General features: G+C 36.8%; 1 protein-coding gene and 1 pseudogene across 2 annotated transcripts; both read right to left on the reverse strand.

Annotated features, from left to right (window-relative positions):
• The window catches only part of LOC110693299, a 32392-nt pseudogene extending 18957 nt beyond the window's left edge, over positions 1-13435 (reverse strand).
• A 433-nt stretch (positions 13436-13868) lies between these two features.
• LOC110693855 (pentatricopeptide repeat-containing protein At3g49240-like) lies at positions 13869-19583 on the reverse strand. Of its 2 annotated transcripts, none has more exons than XM_021871027.1 (2): positions 17287-19583; positions 13869-14529 (listed from the first exon to the last, which is right to left on the reverse strand). In XM_021871027.1, the coding sequence occupies exon 1, from the start codon at positions 19269-19271 to the stop codon at positions 17316-17318; it is 1956 nt and encodes a 651-aa protein (XP_021726719.1). In that variant the 5' UTR covers positions 19272-19583; the 3' UTR covers positions 13869-14529; positions 17287-17315. The 2 variants fall into 2 exon arrangements, with proteins under 2 accessions (XP_021726719.1, XP_021726726.1); XM_021871034.1 differs by having other exon boundaries at positions 13869-14293; positions 17287-19582.
• Between the last annotated feature and the right edge of the window lie 5058 nt (positions 19584-24641).

Raw genomic sequence — 24641 nt, forward strand, 5'->3', positions numbered from 1 at the left:
TATACTTGTAAGGCATCATAGTTTGCTCTAAGGCCCGAGAAGAAGGAGTTCAAGAACAAGGCTAAGATGTGTTGCTTCTATTATAGTAAGCAAAGTCACTACAAAAGAGAATGTACCGATTATCTGGAAGATGAGGCTAGAGGAAAACAATCCTCAATCTCAGGTATCATCTTGACAGTTGAATACAAGCAATTTATAAGGTATTAGATACCGAAAAATTGACTCACTTTATGCTCCTATTTCAGGAACAAAGTGAGCCGTGCTTTTCAAGTGGACATGAGTACACAAGTGGAAGATGAAGATATTTTATCCAAAGAAAGCTTGTAATCTCATGTGTTTTGTCTAAATTCTAAAACTTGTTGATTTTTATCTACCATACTTTGATCTTGTGACGTTGGACGTCATTTTAACCTTGATCGCAAGACTTTTATCTCATGTCTTGTTTATATTTATGGAAATGGCACTTTTGTGTGTTTAGACAAAATTCTTTATTATGATACCAAAAGAGATAAGACCATGGAGTCAAATCAAACTTACTTATGGCATTGTCATCTTGGTTACATTAACATCAAACGCATCAAGAAGCTTCTTCAAGAAGGCGTTCTTGACTCTTTCGATTTAGAATATTTTGAGAATTGCGAAGGATGCTTATTGGGCAAGATGATAAAGTAGCCATTCTCCAAGTTGGGAGAAAGATCATGTGACTTATTAGGTCTAATACATACTGATGTATGTGGACCAATGAGCTCCGCCACAAGAAACGGACATCGATATTTCATCACTTTCACATACGAATATAGTAGATATGGCTATGTCTACCTAATGTCGCACAAATCTAAATCGTTTGACAAGTTTAAAGAATTTCAGAGTGGAGTGGAAAATCAGCTTGGCAAGAAAATCAAAGCCCTTCGATCGAAACGAGGTGGTGAATACTTGAGCCAAGAATTCAATGACCATCTGAAAGATCATGGTATACTTTCAGAGCTGACACCTCCAGGAACTCCACATTGGAATGAAGTATCCGAACGAAGAAATCGAACCTTGTTAGACATGGTACGATCAACCATGGGTCTTAGTAATCTTCCTATCTCTTTCTGGGGACACGCACTTTTAACTGCGGCACTAACACTGAACCGTGCTCCATCGAAAACTGTAGAAAAGACTCCATACGATTTATGGACGAACAAACCTCCTAGGTTGACTTTTCTAACGATATGGGGATGCGTAGCATATTTCAAGAAATTGATTTCTGACAAACTTCATCCCAAATCTGATAATGTTTACTTTGTGGGCTACCCAAAAGAAACCAAAGGGTATTACTTCTACAACAAATCGGAGAACAAAGTGTTTGTTGCTCGCGATGGTGCCTTTTTGGAGAAGGAGCAGCTTTCCAAAATGACAAGTGGGAGGAAAATCGAACTCGATGAAGTTTGTAAGGATGAGCAACAAAATCAGAATGACAGTCAAAGTGCTCAAAAAGCATCTGTTGATGAAGGCCAAAGTGATCAAAATATGCAAAGTCAAACCGACAATGCAAATGCTCAATCCAATACCCTACATAGGTCTCAGAGGCCGAGATCTCAACCTGATAGATATCTTGGATTGTTTTTACTTGAGAATCAGGACATCCTAATCATGGATGGAGATAAACCGGCAACCTACAACCAAGCGATGGCAAGCACCGACTCTGCTAAATGGCAAGAGGCCATGAGATCTGAAATGGATTCCATGTTTGAAAATCAAGTCTGGGACTTGGTTGACTTACCCGAAGGCTACACACCTATCGGATGTAAGTGGATTTTCAAGTTGAAAACCGACAAAGATAGAAATTTATTCATTTACAAAGATAGATTGTTAGCAAAAGGTTATAGACAAACTCATGGTTTTGATTACGATGAAACCTTTTCTCCAGTCGCAATGCTTAAATCCGTTTGGATCCTCTTAGCAATTGCTGCATATTACAATTATGAAATATGGTAGATGGACGTTAAGACCGCCTTCTTAAATGGTATTTTGGAAGAAATTGTGTGTATGACACAGCCTAAAGGTTTTTTCGACCAAAACAACGCTGGAAAGGTATGCAAGCTTAAGAAATCCATTTATGGATTAAAACAAGTAAAGCAAAAGTTGGAATCTGCGATTTAATGGAAACATTAGTAAGTTTGGTTTTATCAAGAATCCAGATGAGTCTTATGTTTACAAGAAGGTCAGTGGGAGTGACATCGCCTTCCTAGTCTTATATGTTGATGAAATTTTTTCTCATTGGAAACAATATTCCATTTGTTAGAGTCTGTAAAGGCTTGGGTCGAAAAATGTTTTTCAATGAAAGACTTGGGAGAGGCTCAGTACATATTAGGCATCAAGATCTATAGGGATAGATAAAGAAGGATGATAGGATTGAGTCAAAGTACTTATATTGATAAGGTACCAGCTTGATTCTGCATTGAAGGAGCCAAGAGAGGCCACCTACCCATGTCACATGGCATAACCCTAAGCAAGAAGAAATGTCCAAAGATACCTAATGAGCGAGAAAGGATGAACCAGATTCCATATGCTTTTCTTATTGGATCGATCATGTATGCCATGATATGTACTAGGCCAGATGTGCAGCCAAGAATATCCTAAAGTACCTAAAAAGGAACAAGGATAAATTCCTAGTCTATGGTGGTAGAGATGAATTAGTTGTTGAGGGTTATACAGACACAAGCTTCCAAACAGACAGAGATGACTTCAAGTCACAGTCTGGGTACATATTTTGTCTCAATGGAAGAGAGTTCAGTTGGAAGAGTGCTAAGCAAAGCACAACTGCAGATTCTACAACTAAAGCAGAATACTTGGCAGCATATGAGGCAGCTAAGGAGGCAGTTTGGATTTGCAAGTTAATTAGATCTCTATTGTACCCTCCATCAAGGGACTGATAGAGGAATAAACTAGTCGTTAATTGCCTATCCCAAAATCAAACACTAGTTATAAAATCCTAAACCAACCTAAAACAAGTATAAGTAAGTATAGGGTCGAACCCAAAGGATTTAGTTGGTGTTATCTTTAGCCTAAATCAAGCTATTTTGGAGATTGAAGTGAGAAAATGGTTGGTGTTATGATAGCAAAATTAGACTAATCAAGTAATTCAATAAGCTAAATGCTAGGGATATTGGTTCCAGATGCTAATTCAATAATCGTGCTAATCGATAATTTCTTCGTTTGATTCAAGCATTGCAAAGGACAAACAATAGTAGCAATCAAGAGAGTTCAAGAGCTATCTCCTAGAGGCCAAACTAGGGGTCACTATGAATGGCTAATCAAGGAAATTCACAATCAAACTCAATCAATTAAAGCAATTCTCAAATTGATGGGTCATGTCATTAAGAAATGCAATACAATCTAGATTAATCTTATAGGTTGATCATTCCTAATCTAATTAATCACATGCAAAACTATGTCAACCAATTTAATTGCAACAATTCAATCAATCAAATATCATCAACTAGCACAAATTATCAATCAAGCATGCTTCCCCTTCTCCCTAGCAACTAATCTACTCACTAATCATGGTGTAACTCAAGAACAAATCACTAGAATTAGCATTGATCATCATTCTAAATCAAAATCAAGAGAAAGAAATATCAACTACAATATCCAATTCAAATCCAAGCAATACAAACAATCAAAGATGAAACTAAATCAATCAAGTAAGAGATGAACTAGAAGAAGAAAATCTTACTAACATTAATGATTGAAAATGAAGAAATCCAAGCACAATTAATCCAATGTTCAAATACAAATACAATACCAAGAACTTCTCTCTAACTTCTCTCTCTAGAATTAAGCTAATGAAAATTATCTAAAAGTTATCTTCAAAAAGGAATTACAAGTATATTTATAGGGAAAGAAGAAAAACGGGATTCCCACGCCCTCTCCAATAAACCCCGCGCCCACGGAAAAATGGGTACGGAACCCATTAAAAACTCCGCGGGCTTTCTGGGCAACACCCGCGCCCGCGGGTCTTCTAGCCCACGACCGCGGCAAAAGCACCCGCGCCCGCGGCAAAAGAACCCGCGCCCGCGGCAAAAGCGCGGCGAATCCCCTGCTCCCAAAGGGTGATCAGAGGGTCGCGGTCTCTCTGGTACGAGCGGGCTCTCCAAACTACCAGCGCCCGCGGCAAGCCCGCGGCCAGACCGCGGAGAGTTCCTGGTCAAAATCTGCCAATTTGGTCCATAAGAGCCCGCGCCCGCGGCCTTCATACCCGCGCCCGCGGCAGACTGGCAGGGCTTGATGCCCTCTCCATGCCCTCTGTGAGCCGATTATTTCCTCCTTGTTTAGTAAATATATCCCATCTTGATTCCCTTGCAGAGACAAATCCTATGTACCTACAAAAACAAACAATGAAAAGGAATAAAAGGGAAAAAGAACCAATTAAATGGGAAACACGAGGAAAACACGAAAAACACAAGGAAAAAAAGAAAGAAAGGGATTAAAGGAAAAAGGACCAAAAATAAGATAAGAAAGCATAAAAAGGAAGATGAAATCATCCTAAAAGACTACTCTATGAGTGCCATAAATGACACTCATCAGGGACCAATAGATCTCTATTGTGACAACAATGGAGCTATTGCTCAGGCCAGAAAGCCAAAAGAACATCAGAAGGTCAAACATGTCAAGCGGCGGTTTCACATGATTCGAGAATGGAAATTAGAAGGTGAAATAAGAATTTGTAAAGTTGGAACGGATGACAATGTAGTCGATCCACTAACTAAACCTTTAACTCAAGTAAAGCATAACAAGCAAGTTGAGGCAATGGGAATCAGGCACATTGGAGATTAGCTTTGATTTCCTTAATTAAGTGTTTTTAATTAATTTTGGACAATTTTAATGTAAAGCACTATGATTAACCATTCAGTTTTGGAGTAATTAAATTATTCATGCAATTTAAATCACTCCGTCGATTATTTAATTGTGGTTTAGAATTAAATAATGAGTCCATTTGATTCTTGGAATATTCAAAATAAGGTATCAAGACCAGTCTAGGTAAGGAAACACCTATTAAGTGAATGTTGAACATTATAATCGAAAATTATCCCTAATAGAGGTCATTTAAACGATGGACGATTAATGACCATTTGAGATTAGTGTGTAGTTTGATTTGTAGCACCGTTTCTTGTGCTACAAGGACATGACAGTCATGAATCATTTGCATAGGTATTGGTTTAGAACCATACTGTATCGACCTATGAGAACACTTTAAGATATTAAAAATTTTCATAAGTATATTTCTCATTATTGCTATCGGAACCTTTTTCCTTAACCATGAGTATTATGAGATTTCTTGTTTGAGCACTAATCCGCTTTGATGATTGTCAAACGTCTGCCGTAATAGGGTATTATAACGGCATCACTCGGGCGGCTAGGTCCTCTTAGTAAGATAAACTACATTACAAGACTGGAAATGTCCCTCTACTAAAATAAGGAAGATGTCTTTGTTGTTTACAAGGCCTCTCGTAGAGCAAGACTGTAAAAATTTATGGTTGTGCTCGGATGGATTTGGAAATGATGCTTGAGTAAGGGCATTTGAAAAGGGATCGCTAGTAGTAAAAACCTTTGAACTCAAGAGTTGGAAAAGGTATCACATTTTGTGAAAGTCTTTGAACTCAATTACTCGGGTTTATCGGTCGGGTCTTTCTAACCCCAAGACATTGGACCTAGTCGGTGATCGTTCTTGCGAGTGGATCATCGTTGGAGGCTTCGTAATTTTGAAGCTAGTTTCAAGTAAGACCCCAAGCAGTCGGGTGAAGCACGCTCCAAAGGTAATCTCATTATCTTAATCTTGTTGTTAAGTTAATTATGTTTATGTTTTTATTTATTGCGAGTGCGATCTTGTTTATGGGTTTGATTCCGCAGTGAGTCGGACTCACCAAACCCTAACAAGAACAAGTGGATTACAGTTGGAGCATTCCTTCCTATTTTTATGCCGTTTAGCTCTTCACAAGCTTGGAGTTTAGACAGTCTTCTTGACAGAGTTTCCATAACTAGAATGAAAAGGTATGGGGACAAAGGGTCCCCTTGCCTTAAACCAACTTTTGGAGAGAAAAAGTTTGTTGGTTCCCCATTCACCAACACTGCATAAGAGACAGAAGAGATACACTGCTTGATCCATACTTTCCACGATGGAGGGATTCATCTGAGAAAGGATATTTTCCACCAAATCCTAGGCCACTCGATCATATGCTTTGCTAAGATCTATTTTCAGAATAGCTTTAAAAATTCCACATTTTTTCCTTGCCTTTACTTGATTCAGAATCTCATGAGCTACATAGCAGTTGTCAATCATAAGCCTACCAAACACAAAAGCATTCTTAAAATCTCCAATTATAACAGGTAATATTGCCTTGAGTTTGTTTACCATTCACTTGGAGATGATTTTGTAAAGAGAGTTGCACAGGCTTATTAATCTAAATTCATCCACCTTTGACGGTTGCTTCACCTTTGGGATTAGGGTTATAAAAGTTTTATTTGTCTCTTTGAGCAAGTTGCCTGTACAAAAGAAATGTTGGACTCCTTTGATCACTTTATTCTTTATAACACTCCAATTTTCTCAGAAGAAGAGGGGTGGGGACCTATCTGGACCAAGTGATTTAAGGGGATTTGGAGCAAAAACTGCAGGATTTAACCTGAGTTTAGCTTTGGGAGGTCTTGGATCCAGGCCTTGAGCGAATCATCTCTTTAATGAACCTCATCTTGGGATATAGGAGATCCTTCATACATCAAGGCAAAGTGTGAGTAAAACTAGGCCTTTATGCTTTCTTTATCTGTGATCCATTCATCTTGATTATTCTTTAGAGCTCAAACCTCCATCCTATTTGATCGTTGCTTCACACTCTTAGCTTGAAGAAGAAGGTTGTACACACATCACCATATATGTCCCATATTGATTTTTCTCTCTGCTTCCAATATAACCACTTCTTGGTAACCTCCTCTTCCAGCCTCTTCCTCTATTCTATTTCTAACCCCATATGGAATGTGATGAGCCGTATTTATATAGAGTTTATAGGCACGTTTATGCTAGTTTTATAGTTGCTTCTTGAGTCTTCTATTGCTTTGTAGGTTACAATTGCATGAGTTTTCCTTTTTGTGCTCTAATATGCTCCGTTTGTGTTTTCTTAATGGTTTCAGGTAGTTTCTATAACTATTTGGACGATTTCGGAGTAATTTTGGGAAAACCGGACAATTAAAGGATGAAAAGTCGATGAATCGAGATCTCTCAATGAATGTATGTGTTTGTGGAAGATTAGGTTGAGATTTGTATGCATTAGAAATGATAATAACTTCCACCGGAGTCACTATGCACCTTTGGGAGATGAATTTGAGAGACAAGAGGAAAAACGATGGTTTACAAACTGTCAAAACTAACTTTTGTTCACTCTTTTGATCATAATTTGAGTTCTATAGATCGGATTGAAGTGATTCAAGTTGAGTTGGAAACTAGACTGGAAGAGCTTTCCAATGATCACACGCCCCAAGAAGCTTCCTATAACAGAAGTTATAGGCATTTGAATCCAAGTGATGTAGTCATCTACTCGCGGGATATAATAATTGTTGCGCCCCTATCCTACGACCACTCGACACCAGCGGGTGCTACAGCCAGGCCGCATGATGTGCCTGCGCCCACAGGTTTTGGCGAGCAGCCCACAAGCATTAGTTGATTCACGTCCTTCGACCTCGCTTACGGTTTTATGCCATGTCATCATCTATCGCCCAATAGTAATGCAACTTGTGTAATTTGTATTTTCTGATTTCTTTTCTTTAATTAGTTTTAGATAAGTTTTAGGATATTATAAATACTTCAAAGGATTAATATTTTTCCCTTAGGACATTTTTACGTTTGTTTTCTTAGCCCTAATTTTCTCATGGGCAACTCCATGGATTCTCCATGGATTGTTCTTGAGTTTACTATTTTAATTCATTAAATATTTTATTCTCTCTATTAATTATGCTTTCTTTATTAGATTTTGTTTTGATTATTTATTTCGTGCTAGAGTAGTTTATTTCTAGGGTTTTGGAATCCATGTTTATATAATGAATCTTGTTTGATATTTTGATTATTGTTTCTCTAATTGATAGTGTTTTATTGTTAATCTTGCAACCTGGTCAATTGTTTGATTAATTATTGTTAATAAGAGTTTGAATCGAAAGATCTTACTTTTAGAGGCTTACCTACATTTAGAAATTCTAATTATGTTAGCGACCGAACTACATATGTTGAATTGAGAGCGTTAAGACCCGACCGTAGGCTTAGAAATTGCTCTTGATAGTTGATTGATTGAATTGTTATTGATATTTGATAGATTTAGAACTATAAGCATGGTGAACCATAACCCTAGGTCTTTTTATTAATTGTTTTATTCCTATTTTGATTTAGATTACTCTTTTTATCCAATTTTGTGACATAGTTTAGTTCCACCAAATTCTTAGGTGTTAGATTAAATAGCCATCTCTCTGTGGATTCGACCCTACTTACCCTACTACATTGTTAGTTGGTTTTTTTAGGAATTTATTTTTGACAAGTGTACGAAAACCTATCAAAATGATACTTGTTTCTCAGGCTTTTGAGCATCTTCGAACTCCTCTTGTATCTTCTGCTAGTTCACAGCATCATGGCTATTTTTGTAGCTCAAACACCAGTTTTCCACTTCTCATAAGCATCTTGACACTTTCCTCTGCGCAATGTACATTAGAGACCCTTTGACATTATAAGCCCAAGCAGAACTTATTAGTTCATGCGCTTCGTCTAATTTCAGACTCCAGGCTTCCATTTTATAAGGTGTGTATTTTTTGTCCCTTTGTTTTTCCAACTGAAGAATTAAGTGCCATGGTCAGATAACATTATGGGTAAATTCCATAGGAATGCATCAGGGAAAATTGTTCTCCACTCATCATTTTCATATGCACAATCCAATTGTTCATATATTGGATCTTCTTTTATGTTATTACACCATGTATATTTTAGTCCTACAGAAGGTATACTAGACAACCTATTTTCAATTGTCCAATTTACAAAGTGATTCATCCTTGGGACGCAATCTCTTCCACCCAACTTTTGTTCTAAAGAATCCAGTTGGTTGAAGTCACCAATAAGCACAAAATTCCCTTTATGTGTGTTCATGAGTTCATGCAGCTTGTTCCACACACCTATACAATTTTGTACATACGGACTACCATACACACAGGAAATATTATAGCTAATATCTCCTACTAGGTTAACAGAGCACAGAATAACAAAAGTGTGGACTTCTACCACCTACACAGTACACACACCCGATCTGACCAGCATAGGAACAAACCTCCTTTGCTGGTATTTGCATTGCACCCCGTACTACCTACAAATCCCATTTTACTGAAAATAGGGATTAAACAGTCATAATTACACTTTGTTTCGCTTAAGAAAATAAGATCTACATTAAACCTAGCCGCTAAAGATCTTGTTACCAGGAAAATTGGGGAGTTAAAATCATTCACTCCCCTACAGTTCCAGCTTAGCACATTCATTTTCCACCCGAAGGTTGTTGGCTAGTCGTGCCTTCAACTTTGATTTCAGGATTTTCCTTGCTTGACACTTCACTATCAGAATCCATCATGTCTTCCTTTGCTGCTATGCGTAAGGATCCTAGTAGTATACTTCCCCTCATCTACTTCCATAAAATTTTCCCACAAGTCATCTTCTTTACTAACCCCATACCTGAACTTTTCACACACCTGCTGCACAAACTCTAGTTACTTCCCTTTCCTAATTCTCCCAGCTCTCTTCCTCAACTGTTGTTCTCTTCACCTGCTTCCCATCCATGTTGAAAACCTTCTTAAGATCATCTTCTACACAAGGGCTCCAATCCTTCTTTCTTGGTCCCTTGTCAGTAAACCTCCTTCCCTTTCTCCTTTTAAACAGCATTTTCTTTTCCTCATGAGTGTAAAATTTCTGCTCAAAATCAGAAGACTCCTCACTAGACTCAATCTCAAGTTTACTTAGGTTTAGCACATGAGTCATTTACTCAGAAGAGATCCACAAAGGGGCTGTATTGAAGGACTCCACAGAGGTGGGAGAGTTCAAAGCACCGTCTAGGTTAGGATTCTCCTCTTTTGAGTCAGCTAAAATGGAGGGTGAGATAGCTACTTCCAGGCCTTTCATTTTAGGCCACTCGTGAGCTGGGTTTTTGTGGGATGGTTCAGGAATGTCTAGAGCTTTTTTTGGTGGAGATTGTGCCATAAGGGTTTGAAGAGAAATATAGGAATGGGAAGCTTGGAGACTACGGTAGGTTTTTAGTTCCTCTTCATTCATCATTTCCCTAGGAAAAAAGAACTCAATAGTTCTAATTATGGGATCGATTAGGATACTTTTGGGACGAAAGGGGTCTAGAAAGGGATTGAGAGTGTAGTTTCTGTCTGTGGGGCACAAGGAGACTTTGTAATCTTCTTTCTTTTCCATATTTGTAGTAGACATAAAGGGATTGGAAAAAGCAGTTGGTGGTTGGGGTTTAAAAAAGAAATGAGATGAGAATCTAGAGGTGGGGCTTTCAAACAAAAGATACGGGGGTTTACCATTCTTTAACAGAGAATAAACGAATATCTCTGTGGAGTTTAACACTGAGTTGTAATTATTCCAGGTGGTTGGGAAATTTATAACAGGGGATAGCTGAGTAGAGAAAATAGGGAGGGTAAAGCAATGAATGAGGGGGCAAAGATGATTAAACTTCCAGTTGGGGGACATAGCTGGATGAGAAGGTTTTGAGTCTACAGGTTCCTTATGTGGCAATATAATAGCCTTATGTACCAAAAAGTCTATAGGATTCAAACTTCTTTGGTCAACAAGGCCTGAACCATAAATAGGAAGCAATAAATCGGTAGTTCGAGGGTAGGAGAAGAGATTAGTAACTCTTAGGACTGAAAAACGCAGTTCCTCCGTTAAAGCGTTCTGATGGTTTTCGACGTTGTACCGCCTTCTGCTGTAGCTGAATCCCACACATTGATCAGATTCCTCCGTGCAATTACTTGTCTTTGTGGAGTGCCCTTTTCATTCGATAGAGGAGAAGCCTAATCCCCTAGCTTCCTTCTCTGTTTTTTACTCTCAGTAGTAGTGGGAGGGCTAGTTCTTGTACACCATGCAGTAGTATATTTCCTTTTCTTCTGATTTCGATCAAAAGGAACCATGATCTCTTTTATCACCTCTTCTCTGTTCTTTCCCACTTGTAAGCTTGGAATGATTACCGGTGGGAGGTTTGGTAAGCCTCTTCTGCCACGAAGCGAAAACATGTTTATGACCTTTCCCTGCTCCCTACAGGAGGTCAAAAGGGCTTGAGTTTCTCTCACTAGTATGTTTGCCCCTAGGTCTACTCTGGTTCTCTTCCCACTGCGATGGTCTTCATATTGGGACATACTCCCTTGGACTTGGTCTGTTCTTTCCAACCTCTTTGGGGCTCTATTACTTGGGCTTGGATTGTTTGAGTCATTGGAACTTGAAGAAGATGATGAGCTTGAGTCAGGACTGGACTCCCTACTGCTCAATTGAGAGTGTTGCACTTGATTACTCCCTTCGAAACTCGGTTGAGGAGATTTGAAAGGGAGGGTGTGTGTTCTGAGGAGACTGAAGCAGATATACCCTTAGATTAACTCTAGTCGTTCGGAGTTGATCTTTATCAACTAACCCCATTATCTTCTTTATGTATAGGGGGAATGGTTGGCATGGCCAACAGGAGATCATAATTTAACCCACGCAAGTTCTTGATTCTGTTTGTAACTTCTCGATAAGCTATTTCATGTGGGAGTTTGCACATCGACCTCTGATGTCAGATCTTTCCACAACCATGACAGTATATGAATACTCCTTCATATCTCAAGAACACCCATAGCGCTTTTTGAGGTGTGATTTCATTATAAAAAAAACCAGGAACAAGAGGTTTATCCACTTGAATTGAGACCTTTGCTCTCATTAAGCTATGTGATCTGTCATCCATGGATTGTTGGTCGAACCTGATGATTCTTCCTACCCTTTCCAGCACTCTTCTAGTCGCTTGGTGTTGACATTCTTCCGTTGGGAGTCCTTCCACTCTTACCCAAACAGATGCTTCAGAGACGTCCAACTTATTCACATCAGTTTCCATATGCCACTCTTTGAAGCTATTGAAGGCCCCCTTATAAGAGGCAAAATCCATTGATAGAAGATTGTCCCTATCCTCCAATGAGGTGCAATAAAAGAAGAACAAATCCTTTGAATGACTCACTTTCTGCACAATTATGTTGGTGTTTGATTTCCATAGAAATATAGACTATCACCCCAATTTTGAAGTTGAATTTCGCTAAATACCCTAGCATCCCACACCTTTGCAACAACTGAGATATAATATTTATCAACATCTTTCGGGTAATCATAAGGTGTTTTTGAGACTCCAATCCCCATTCTATTCAGATGTGATTTTACATTAAGATTCATATTAAAACTATTTATGGAAACGAAAGATCTTTTTGTTTAAGGAATAGGAGAGGAAACTGAAAAGGAAGAGCTTCTCTAGGAATACTAGAGAGAAGAAACCACTCTCTAGGTTAGAGAGAGAATTTGTGTATCTAATAACTAAAAAGCTATATGTTCAATAAACTAGTTTCCGAAAGATTCTATTATGAGCTATTTAAAAAAAGAGTTTTTTGAGCCAACAAAAACTCTCAATAAGTTTTTTACCAAACTAACAAATTAAATTATCTTATTAAAATGGCCAAACCACTAACAAGCCTCCAAAAGCTCTTACCAAACAAGGTCCTAATAAGATTTGTAACATGGCCTAGTTTAAAATATCAAATTTTTATAATTTTAGATTAGCACATATATTAGTGAAGTTATTCATGCTTTAAGTCAAATAGAACTGAATAAACAAATCAGAACAAATAAAGTAGATGTATAAGTATATAACTAATGATATGATTATAGTGTGAAATAAAACAACGAGAAGCATAATGTACCATGCATGACACCACCACCTCCACCAGAGAAAAGAAATACTTGAGGAAGGTTGAGCAGTTTCCCAATCCAATCCATAACAATGGATTCAAGCTCGGTCGCAGCAGGTGAGGATATCCAATTGAAACCGACTACATTAAGTCCCGAACAAAGTATCTCTCCCACCAAAGCAGCATTGCTTGCACTTGCTGGGAAATATGCAAAGAAGTTGGGACTTAGCCAATGGGTTAGACCAGGCATAATTTTGTAATCAACATCTTCTAAAATCTTCTCTAGTGACTCAGGGAGGGTTGGGGCGTTTTCGGGTATGAGGTCTCGAAGATAACCTGGTTCGACTTGGCTTCGTACTGGGTAGTCATGTACGTTTTCATAGTAACGGGCTATGTAGTTGATGGCTTTAGAAGCCTCATTTTGTAAAATTTCTGATATTGGATGAAAATTCATTGATGTTGTGTTGAAAGTTAGTATCTATTTTTGGCTTAGCTTAGGAGCCTCTATTTTTAGTGCATTCAAGAGGAGAATTTACTAAGAAGGGTTGATTGTTGGTAAGTGAGACGTATACCAATTTATAGACAATGTCACAAGTGGAATGAATTACTAAAAATGATAGAATGAGAAGGATGACATATTGACATGAATTTTTATGGACACAAATGGAGCTGCAGTTAGCAATTAGAGCATTAAAGGATGCATCATTTATCCTCGGATATATGGTAGTCAATACAACAAAATACTAGGAAATGACACGATTTGTCAACAATATATTAAATTTACCCACTATCATCATATTTGAAGTCTATAGTCATTTAATATTTGAAGGATACAATAAAATTGCCTAATGCAAATCGTTTGAGTTTGGAAATATCTGGCAAAAATGTGGATGGAAATAATGCACTACAATCATAACTTGTATATTCACATCAGATTGTTAATAAGCACTTAGTATCCATTTTTTGCACGCAAAAAATGGAGCCAAGAACGTATCCAAAAAGACTGCCCTTAAAAATGACAATGACTAAACAAATCTGGGTCATGTATTGAACAAACCAGTTACAGTGAAAGATTACTAGCTTACTTGGTTTCAAAAAAAAAAAAAGTTAGACAATTAAAGAAACTAATCTGGTTGATTTATTGACTTAGCTACAGGCAAATCGCCGTCCCCAAACAGGGATCACATGCATGCTGAAGCCTCGGGTGCTGTGTTATCCATATTCTGCGTAGACCACTGGTACAAACATGCCCGCAACATTGATCACAGATACGAAGTATTTTAATGTTGTTGATTCGTCTTCTGTTAACAATCTGTAATTTTGTTTACAAATATTGATCAAAGCCAATGCAAAAGAATAGATAAATAAATAAAAGGGACATTGGGTGGTTTTGATTACACAGATCATTTCAATCTTTTGTATACTCTTAATAACCACGTCAAACCAGCTTCATCAAGAGACCAGCAAATTGACCTTTTGTGACATCTTGTATAGGGCACATTGTCTCACAATGCTACTAAACAGTGCCAGTTCCACTATTTAGGTAACCTGTTACACACAATACATACCATTTTCAAACAGTAAGAGGCACCCAGACCCATAAACCAAGGTAGAATTAGAACTACTAGAAATGAGAATGTGGAGTCTGGGACAATAAATTGCTGCGACAAGAGAAGAGTGTGTCCAGCAAAAATTCTTTCAAGACATACCTAAAATGGCAACCTTTTATCAGCAAAAATTAGAATTGAATCATCTTTGTTACTCAGATCTGACCACTACTGTCAGATATGACAACATGGGTATATCTGCACAGATCCTAGGTTCTCCTAGTAAACACAGACACTTTAGCAGAAGAAACAGCCAGCCTAAACAAAAAAAAATATGTCGCTGACCAACAAAATAATACGGACAAACCAAGCAATAAACCTGGGCAACACTCCAGATACGCAAGAATTATTTCTCACAAATTATGGTCAAACAAGCCTTATGTTTTACCTTAGATACAAACTCCCCACATTCAAGAATAGTTACGTATGTTGATGATGATGATGATGAGAGAGAGAGAGAGAGATGGAGCCCACGTGAGGAGAGAATGAGAGAGCAAAAACTATTTCAAAACACTCATACAAGGTAAAGTGTTGTAGCTGTTGGAGGGAGTGTTATAAGAAGAAAGTAGTCAATTACAGGATTGAGAAGGGGGGGGGGGGTTAAGACATGTAGCGTAGGAGCGCAGCTTGAGGGGAGTTAAGAGGGCAGTAGAGCATCAAGATGAAATAACTTCTTTGTTATTGACTGCCAAGATTTTCCTTAAATTCACTTAAGCCCCAACCTTACAATCTCAATACAATTCCTACCCACTTCACCCGAACCATGATTTCCTGCCACAATGAATTGCTGCACTTTGCTTTTGGAGATGGATCACTTACACGCAGCCCAACACTCACCAATGAGGAACTACAACTTGCACTAATACAGACCCTTAATTCAGTCAGTTCTTGAAGCAGAACACTACCCTAAACTGTCAAGTCCAAAAGAAAGTTGCTGATTACAATCCACCTTGAAGACAAGGTGGAAGTTTGGGTGGCAGGTAATGTTGTGAACTAATGGAGTGGAAGGGTAGTCTAGGAATGCTACACTAAGTTGGTTAGTACTTAGTAGTACCCTGAGCCCAGAGGAATAAGTAAGCAAGTTAGTTTCTCTATATATAGAGGAGAGATAAATGTTTAGTGGGAGAAAAAGCCACTTGAAAGCTCATACTTGGGAGAGAATCCACCTCTCAAAAGTAGAATTATCATTCACATTTACTGTACTATGCATCCTAGTAAAACCATCTTCTTCTTTTTTTAAATCTTCTTCCTTAGTTTACTGTCGTTTATGGTGATATAAGCAAGGAATTACTGATTTTAACAGTGATACTACGTATAGTGATTGATAAGGTGGAAAAATTACATAAACTAAGATATAGTACAACATAATCATCGTCATACATCACAATTACTCTCTCCCTCCTTGGCTTTATTTATAGAGAATTCCTGCCAAACAAACTCTAGATTCTTCTACAAGCTCCTCATATTGTGAACTACCCAAATAGCCCTTTTCTTAATAATATTGAGTCATAACACTCTTCTTGTGCCCAATATGCTCACTTCATGCAAAATTACAAATTGAATTAAAAGTTGGACTATAGTGGTACTTGCAAAGAATGCTAGCAATACCCAATTTCCATAAAGAACCTTGTTCACCATCCTTCAATTAAGCACAAATAACACCCAAAACCATTCCATAACTTCAAGAGGCAATTCAACCACTTAAGAAACCCACCCTTAATATGTTTTGAAATCAATAAAACTTTAGTTGGCAATTTAACCTATGCTTTAAGATTTGAAGGATGCATCAAGTATGACTGCAATAAGTTCTCATTCAACTTAAATGAAACTCATCAACTCACCAACACGGCAACACCATGTCACCCAAAAGGGCCAAAACAGAAAAAAGTATCTTTACAATGAAATTTTAGTAATTTCCATGTATTCATTAGGGTCACTTATCACCATATCACCGAAATGGGCCAAAATAGAAGTACAATGTAATTTTAAGTACTTTCTATTTATTCATTAGGGTCCCTAATCACTCTACCAGAAAGAACATACACATCAATAGTGCTCGATGAGAACCCGTCCTTATTAAATCAACATGCACATCAGGCGTCTAAACAATCAAAAGTTCTAATTACTTCTCACTACAAATACCAGCAAGAATTTAAAAAATAGTGATCTTTCCTGTATCTGCTACCAGCCGGATGCCTTGCCTATAGTATTAACCCCAAAGAATTCTCTTTTGTCAGAATAGAGGGGCGCAGGGATGAGAAGGATGGATTTTATTACTAGATGAACTCTCCTAGTCTCCAAAACTTGCCACACAATCACTTCAATTCATTTCAATTCCAAAAGTTTTCCATGAATCACTATGTTTCATGAGTAATTAAATATGCCTAAGCCAAAAAGAAAAATAATGAATTGTGAATGGACAATCAACTTTCAAACAGAAGGTACGAGCCAAGAACAGCAGCATGAATTTAGCATATAAAGTTTGATAGTAAAGCAGTCTGAATGAGATTACCAGGAAAGCGTTAGTCAGTGAGTTGCAATCAGGTTTATAGCTAATATCATAAACTAGCCAAATGACATAAAAACTATCAGATCATCATTTGGTGAGAAAAAAAGCTAACAAATCTGAGTTATAACATACTACAGAAAAGGCTATGATTTTATATGGCAGTGTCATAAAAAGGAAGCCAAGAAAGACCTTTTTTGCATTTGCGGATTACATGAAGATCAAGCTGTTGCCTGTTCAGAGTCAAGACTTTTGGACCCAGATTCATCTGCTGTATTGCCTTCTGGTACAATTTCTCCACTGCCTTGTGTTTCATCATTTGAGACTGTATCAGTAATTCCAGAAAACACTGCAGACTCTTTGCTGTCTTCTTTGTTTCCAAATAACTTAGAAGGAAGTAAAGAAGCAACTGCAGCTTTCGCACTGGCCTTGGCCCTTTCTGCTTCTTCAATTTCCCTTCTCTTAGCTTCTTCCTTCTCCTTTTCCTTTTGCTCAATCAACGTGTCCAACTCCTCCTCCTCTCGCGCTTCCCTTTTCAATCCATCTTTGACAATTTCCTGCATGTCTTTATTAAGGTCAATACTCCCCTCGTCCAAAATGTCATTGACAATCTTGAGCACATCATCAACCCTTCCAACATCACACAAAGCCTTGAACATAAACTCATAACTAGCATAATTGAACTTGAGCTTCTGAACCATCAAGTCGAAAAATGACTTAGCTTCATCAATCTTTCCTACTTGAACCAATCCTTCAACCAGCTTGTTGTAAGTAGACAAATTAGGTCTTAAGTTCTCACCAACCATTTTCGTAAAATACCCAGCTGCATCATCATGCCGATTCTCCTTCAAGCACGTACCCATCAACAAGCCATAAGTCACCTCATCCGGACTAACCCCCTTCTCACTCATCCTTCCACACAATTCTTCTGCTTCAGGAAGCAAATCATGGTTACACAATAGCTCAATCAAATTATTAAATGATATAATATCAGGATTACAATTCTTCTCACCCATACTCATAAAAACATCAACCGCTTCCTTATACCTCCCTTCCAAGAAATACCCCTCTACCATCACATTATAACTTCCTAGATTCACAGTCAACAACCACGGCGGATTATGCAAGTTCTTCATCCTCTCAAACAACTTCAACGCCTCCTCAAACTTGCCATTCTTACAAAACGCATCAAGAACCAAATTATACGCCGTTTCATCCATCTTAACCTTCGAATTTTCCCCCATTATCTCCTCAAACGTCTCCATCGCCTTATCCTCCATTCCCTTCAAAAAATACCCTTTCATCAACGGCCCAAACACAATCCCCTTGGTCACCTCCCCACCTAATTTCTCCCCCAACTCTTCATAAAGCTCAAAAACCTTATCCCCATCCTTATCCTTAGCAAACCCATTCATCAAAAACCCATACACAACCTCATCCGCCTCGAACCCTTTCGACAGCATCTCATCCTTAACCTCAACCCCCTTATCAACCCTCCCATTATCCACCAACCCCTTGACCAAAACCCTGTAGGTAGCCTTCGACGGCTCGAAAGGGGCATCCTCAATCAACCTTTTATAATGCTCTAAAGCAGTATCAACTTTCCGACACTCACAATACAAAGTAATCAACAAATTATAAGTAATCAAATTGGAAGCAATTCCAGCCTGAGTAATAAACCTATGAAACGACAAGAAATCAGAGTACCTGGATTGGCGCAAAAGCGCAGACAAAACGGCATTGCAAGTGAAAATAGTAGGCCTACAATTGGAGTAAACAGAATGACGAGTGTACAAAGCAGCTTCATCAAGGTCATTCTCGCGAATAAGCTTGAGAATCTTGTTGTGCAAATTGAGGCGATTACCAGTGAGAAGGAAGACATGATCAGGGATTTTGGGGGAATTAGGGTTAGGGATTGAAATAGGGGATTTTCGTTGCTGTTGTTGTTGGTTGTTGTTGTTGTGGCGAGTAGGAGACAAGGGGGGTTGCATACGGAGCTGGCGCTTGCGTTTGCGGCGCTCGGCGGCGATGTCGTCGGGTGTGGCGAAGGAGAGGAGGCGGAAGGAGAGGGAGATTGGGGGTTGGCGCCGGAGAATCCGGTGGTGGTGGTGGTGGTGGTGGTGGAATGGGAGGGTTTTGAGGTGGTGGAGAAATGAGGAGGGTTTGGAGAATGCCATTTTTGTGGTAAAAGAGAGTGGGAGGAAGGGAAATAGGGAGGGTTTTTCGAGGGTTTAAGATCAAACAACTTTACTTTTGGAGAATGTTATGGTAGTGGGGATATGGACCAGTGGTTGGGTCGGGTTAATTAGGAGACCTACCCCATTTCCGCCTCATTGGGCGGGGATGGAGAGAGTTTTGGCGGGTGATGGGGCGGGGATGAGTATAAAATGTAGAGGAAGTAAAAAGGCTGTGTTATGAGACAAATTAAAGTGTCTCACAACTATTAAAAAAATAAAAAGGTACAATGAAGAGAGAGAAATGTGAAGAGAGATAGGAAGAGTGGAAAAGGTAGTGTGGGCCTCACTTTACATGCAAACAGACAAAAATTTAACGGGATCACTACCACTGAGTCTATATTTTGTTCAACTGAAACTCTAGTTGAATCTTTTTTAGTACCACTGTGACTACAATTTATACCACTGAGAGTGTATTTTGTACCACTGAAATTCAATGGTATGATTTAACTGTTCAATTAGACATCTCTAAAATTACGTGTGAAATGCCTATATTGCCCTTACGAAACATAATTTCATTGTCTCACAACCCTCTGTTTGGAACGCCTCTAAAATGTACCCGCCATGGGTGATGGGGCGGGTATGGATTTTAGAGTAGACTCGCCCCATATCCGCCCCACCCCGTACCCACCTTATACCCGCACCATATTTCTTTTAGAAAAATTGAGAATTTATGAAATTTGATACCTCCTAAGACCCAATAAGCTTGAATAGTGAAAGTCCCAATTTTCTTAACCTAATTTGATATAATCGTCATTAATGTGATACAATAGAGCATCATGGCAAAGGGTTTTAGACCATTTTGAGGTGGGTATGAGGTGGGTATGAATATCCAAGTGGGTGATGGGGCGGGGATGGATCTGATGAGTCTACTCCCTCCGTGTTTTTTTAAGTGATACATTTTTCATTTTCGGCCGTGTTTTTTTAAGTGATACATTTCCTTTTTTGGCAAAACAATACATTAAAATATTATATCTCTCCTCTCATGACCCCCACCCAAACCCACTACTACTTTTTTATTATATCTTTCCTCTCACATTCACTACTTTTCAATAAACTATTAACCCCACTATCTTTCTTTAACAATTTTTTAATACTCCATTACCCCACTTACCTCTTATTTTATTTAAGTTAATTAAATTGCCTAAAACTATGTGCCGGTCAATATGTATCACTTAAAAAAACACGAAGGGAGTATTTTATATACTACCTCTGTTACATATTATGTGCAACAAAAACATCGACACAGACTCCTAGACAAAATTTGTATGTGATTGGTAAATGGAGAGAGAAATATAAAAAAGCATGTGATGAGGAGAGAAATAGAGAGAAATGACAACCAATAAGAGCAAAGAAAACATTTGTTGCAAATAAACTGTAGCATCTATTTTTAGTAAATGTTGCACATAATATGAAACGGAGGTAGTGTATTTTTATTCCCCGTCCCACGGTCATATTTGTGTTTATTTGAGCTCTACTGAGCTATTTTTATTACTAATATATATATTCTAGTGTATTTGTAGATTTTGTATTATTTTATAGGAATTTGTAGATTTGTTACAATTCCAGAGCTAATAGACTACTACAAAATTATTGGAATTTAATCGTATTTTATGATCGTATATTTAAAACCCAAGACCGAGTTAACGAAATTTAGTTCGGTGAATAAGAGCTCAATTTAAGAAAGAGGTCCAAAATTCCCGCAAAAAATACAAAACAAGCTATTTGAGAATTGGGACTCAAGTTAACAAGGTTCAAGTTAAAGCCCAATCCGTGTAAAAGAAGTCTAGCTCGCTGCCACCAGGCCCGATTGAGTGCGTTACGAGTATTGCTGATTAATCAAAATATGTCGCCTTTGATTTCATTGGGAGTGTTTTGTCAGTAATGGGATTTATAAAAAGCCCATTAGAGTAAGTTTAGCCCCAAGTCTTAAATCGTGGATGTGTCATTATTTTTTGTGGTCCCCATTAAAAATGATGTCATCAAATTCTTGTTAAAACTCACTAAGACTTACACAAATTTATTACTTTAGCCCTAAGACTTAAATATTTGAGATATTATATATATATATATATATATATATATATATATATATATATATATATATATATATATATATATATATATTTCCTCCGTTCTGTTAATATTGCAACAATGGACTTTTTGCACTATTCAACACTCTTGTTTGACCATATAATATGATTTATACGTTAAGCAAAATATAGTCGTGTGAGATCTTGTTGGATTCGTCTCATAAAATACTTTCACAATATCAAATTTTTATAATTTTTACTCTTACACAATTATAGATATTTAGCATATAAAAGGTGCATTGGGATGCGTAATTTTCTCCTTGTTGCAATATTAATAGAACGGAGGAAGTATATATAAAGGGATAATAAAAATAAAAGTGAGGTGAGTGAAGTGGATCTCAATCTCAAGTTTTAACTTGAGTCTTGGAATTTCAAGAGTCAACTTGAGACTTGTTTGAGATTTTTGAAGAAAAATGGTAAAAATCTTAAGCAAATGTCTTAAGATTCAAATTGATGATGTCACCCCAAGTTTTAAGATGATGACTTGGGGCTAAACTTACTCTTAGCTTTGTTATAAATGGGAGAATAGGTAGCAGTAGTAAAGGATCAGCTTTTCATTGTTTTTAGGGCAATTAGCTTTTAAGATAGTTCTTGATTTTTACTATTACCTTCGTTAAATATTATGTGCAACTTTAGGATATTATTTATGAGATATAAAATAATATAAAGTTGCACGTAATATTTAATAGAGGTAATATTAGTTTTGCTTTTGGAATTGTTTTTAGTGGCAGCTTTTCATTATTTTGCAGAACTTAGTTTTAATTCCTTTAGTTCTTGATAACGCTACTTGGAGATTCATTAGTTACGTATTAGCTTTAGAGTTATTGTTTTAGTTAACTTTGTCACTTTTTATAGTTTATCCCGTTTTTGTTTTACTCTTATTTCTTTGTTTTCAATAGTTTATTTGTTTTATCATTGCTTTCATTATTCTTGCTTTTAATATGCTTACTTTAATACTTTTAATTATGTTTGAATAGTTTATTTTTTTAGGGTTGTGGGGATCCATAGATAATATGAACGGGTAATTATTATTGTTGATTATCAATGCTTTATTAATTTCCTATTGATTGATTTTATGGTATGCAATTAGATTAGCGCTGGTTTAATTGTATGAGTTACGCAATATTGATTCGAGATTCGGAGATGAGAATTGATGTTTAGGCTTAGTTTCAATAGGCAATTAATTTATAAATGGTTAAGTCAAGATTCGAGAGATGCGATTTAATACTGGTAGATTAATCTTGTGATTGTAATACGTAGCGAAAGCCCTTTTTGATCTGATTAATTATTGCATTGGTGATTAATTATTATGTTTTACCCTGGAATATTGTTTATTGGTGAACCTATACCCTAGACTTTTATTAATTGACTAGGTTAACTCCCGTGCCATGCACGGTAATAATTAAATTTTATAACAAAAATTATAAAGAATGATGTTAATTTAACAATAATTTACCAAAAAAAATATTTGTAACAAATTAATAGTCTTTAATTAAGGTTATTGATGGTTAAAGTTGTGTCTTGGCAAATGTGCAAATTCAGCTATAACATAAAAAAAACGGAGGAGTATAATATAATAAAATAATTTTGTTTGGTTGTTCTTATAAACATTATGCATAATTTTAAGATTTATAGAAAGTATGCTACCAAAATATTTTTTTTCTATTTTTAATTAAAATAAATTTTAAGTTGGAGGAAAGAAATTGATATTATTATAATAATCTTGAATAATGATATACGAAGTATTTCAATACCTTAATTTTAATCTATGTTACAACTAGTATATTTGTAACTTAAAGATTCCTTATATATAAAATATATGCTAAAGAAATAATAATAAAAAAATTAATTGAGTATGATTGGATTAAATATGTTGTCAAAATGAAAATAAGTATTATTGTAGGTTAAAAATTGAAAGTTGTTCAAATTTGGCAAAAAAAAAAAAAGGCGGGAAATTTTTTTAATGACATCATGACAAGTGTCACTTTAGATTCGCTTTTAGTATAGGTTAATTGATTTCTTCCTACTTTTATTCTCACTAGTTTAATTTGTTTTAGTTTATTTATTTTCCTTAGTTTATTTATTGTACCCGCCACGAGTGGTGGGGCGGGGATGGGTATAAGATTTTTAGGCGAGTATAGGTATTGAGGTACCGTCATTCACATCCGACCCGCCCCATTGCCATCCCTGGTTATAACTTGTTTGGAAGATGGGATTTAAATGGAAGGGCATCTATATTTGAGGATTTTTCAACCTCTACTAAGTTTTGTCTTTTTAGACTCTACCTATCGACACTTTTAACGGTATTCATTTGGTATTATTTTTAATGTCATTTGTATACCAACAACAACCAAGATAAATCTAGTTGGTATTCTTATTTGACACTAACAAACTCTAAATTGGTATTTCTTTTTATACCAACAAACCTTTATATAATACTATTTATATATTAATATTAGTTAATGTTCATTCGATTCTTGATTAATGACTTTAAATAGTACTAGTTATCATAACCCTACTACTTATATATCGAAATAAATTATCTTAACAGTTTAATAGTCCAATATGATTCGCAATAATAATTATTTAACTAGAGAGATTTGACCAATATCTAAACTTAGTCGACAATGGAACCTCCAGCGTTCTGAGCTTCCGGCTTTACCAAGGTAAATTACCCCAACCCTGTCTTCCTTAGATCAAGCACAACACACATCTAATTTGTTTCCTACCTTACACCGTTATATCTAATCAAACAATTCTTATAGTGTTTATGAAGGAAATTAATAAGAAATATAACTCATTTGATATATAAGGTTTTAATGTTCCCTTCTAGAACGAAACTTTTATTTAAGTTGAAAAGATTACAACACTCATATATTACAACACACAAACTGAAAGCTTAAATAGACATAAATTGAACTAGAGTTTTCTCTACTTTAAGAGAGACGGAGAACCAATCTGTCTCTTAAGGTGAGTATTTTTCTCTAAAGGACTCTCTAATCCTTTTAGAGGAATTTTCTAGCTAACTCTTCCAACTCTTTGTTCACTTCTTTGCCTAATGCCCTTTACATAGAGGAAGGCTCACAAAGGTTACAAATACTTTCTATGGGCTTACTAAAAACCATGACTCGGCAAGTGAATACCATTCACTTCTTTTCTAAAGATACTTTAAAACAAATAAAACGTGCTACTACAGTGAAAGTAGAATTCATTATTGTCG

The sequence above is a fragment of the Chenopodium quinoa genome, unplaced genomic scaffold (genome assembly GCF_001683475.1).
Source record: "Chenopodium quinoa cultivar QQ74 unplaced genomic scaffold, ASM168347v1, whole genome shotgun sequence".
NCBI classification, from domain to species: Eukaryota; Viridiplantae; Streptophyta; class Magnoliopsida; order Caryophyllales; family Amaranthaceae; genus Chenopodium; species Chenopodium quinoa.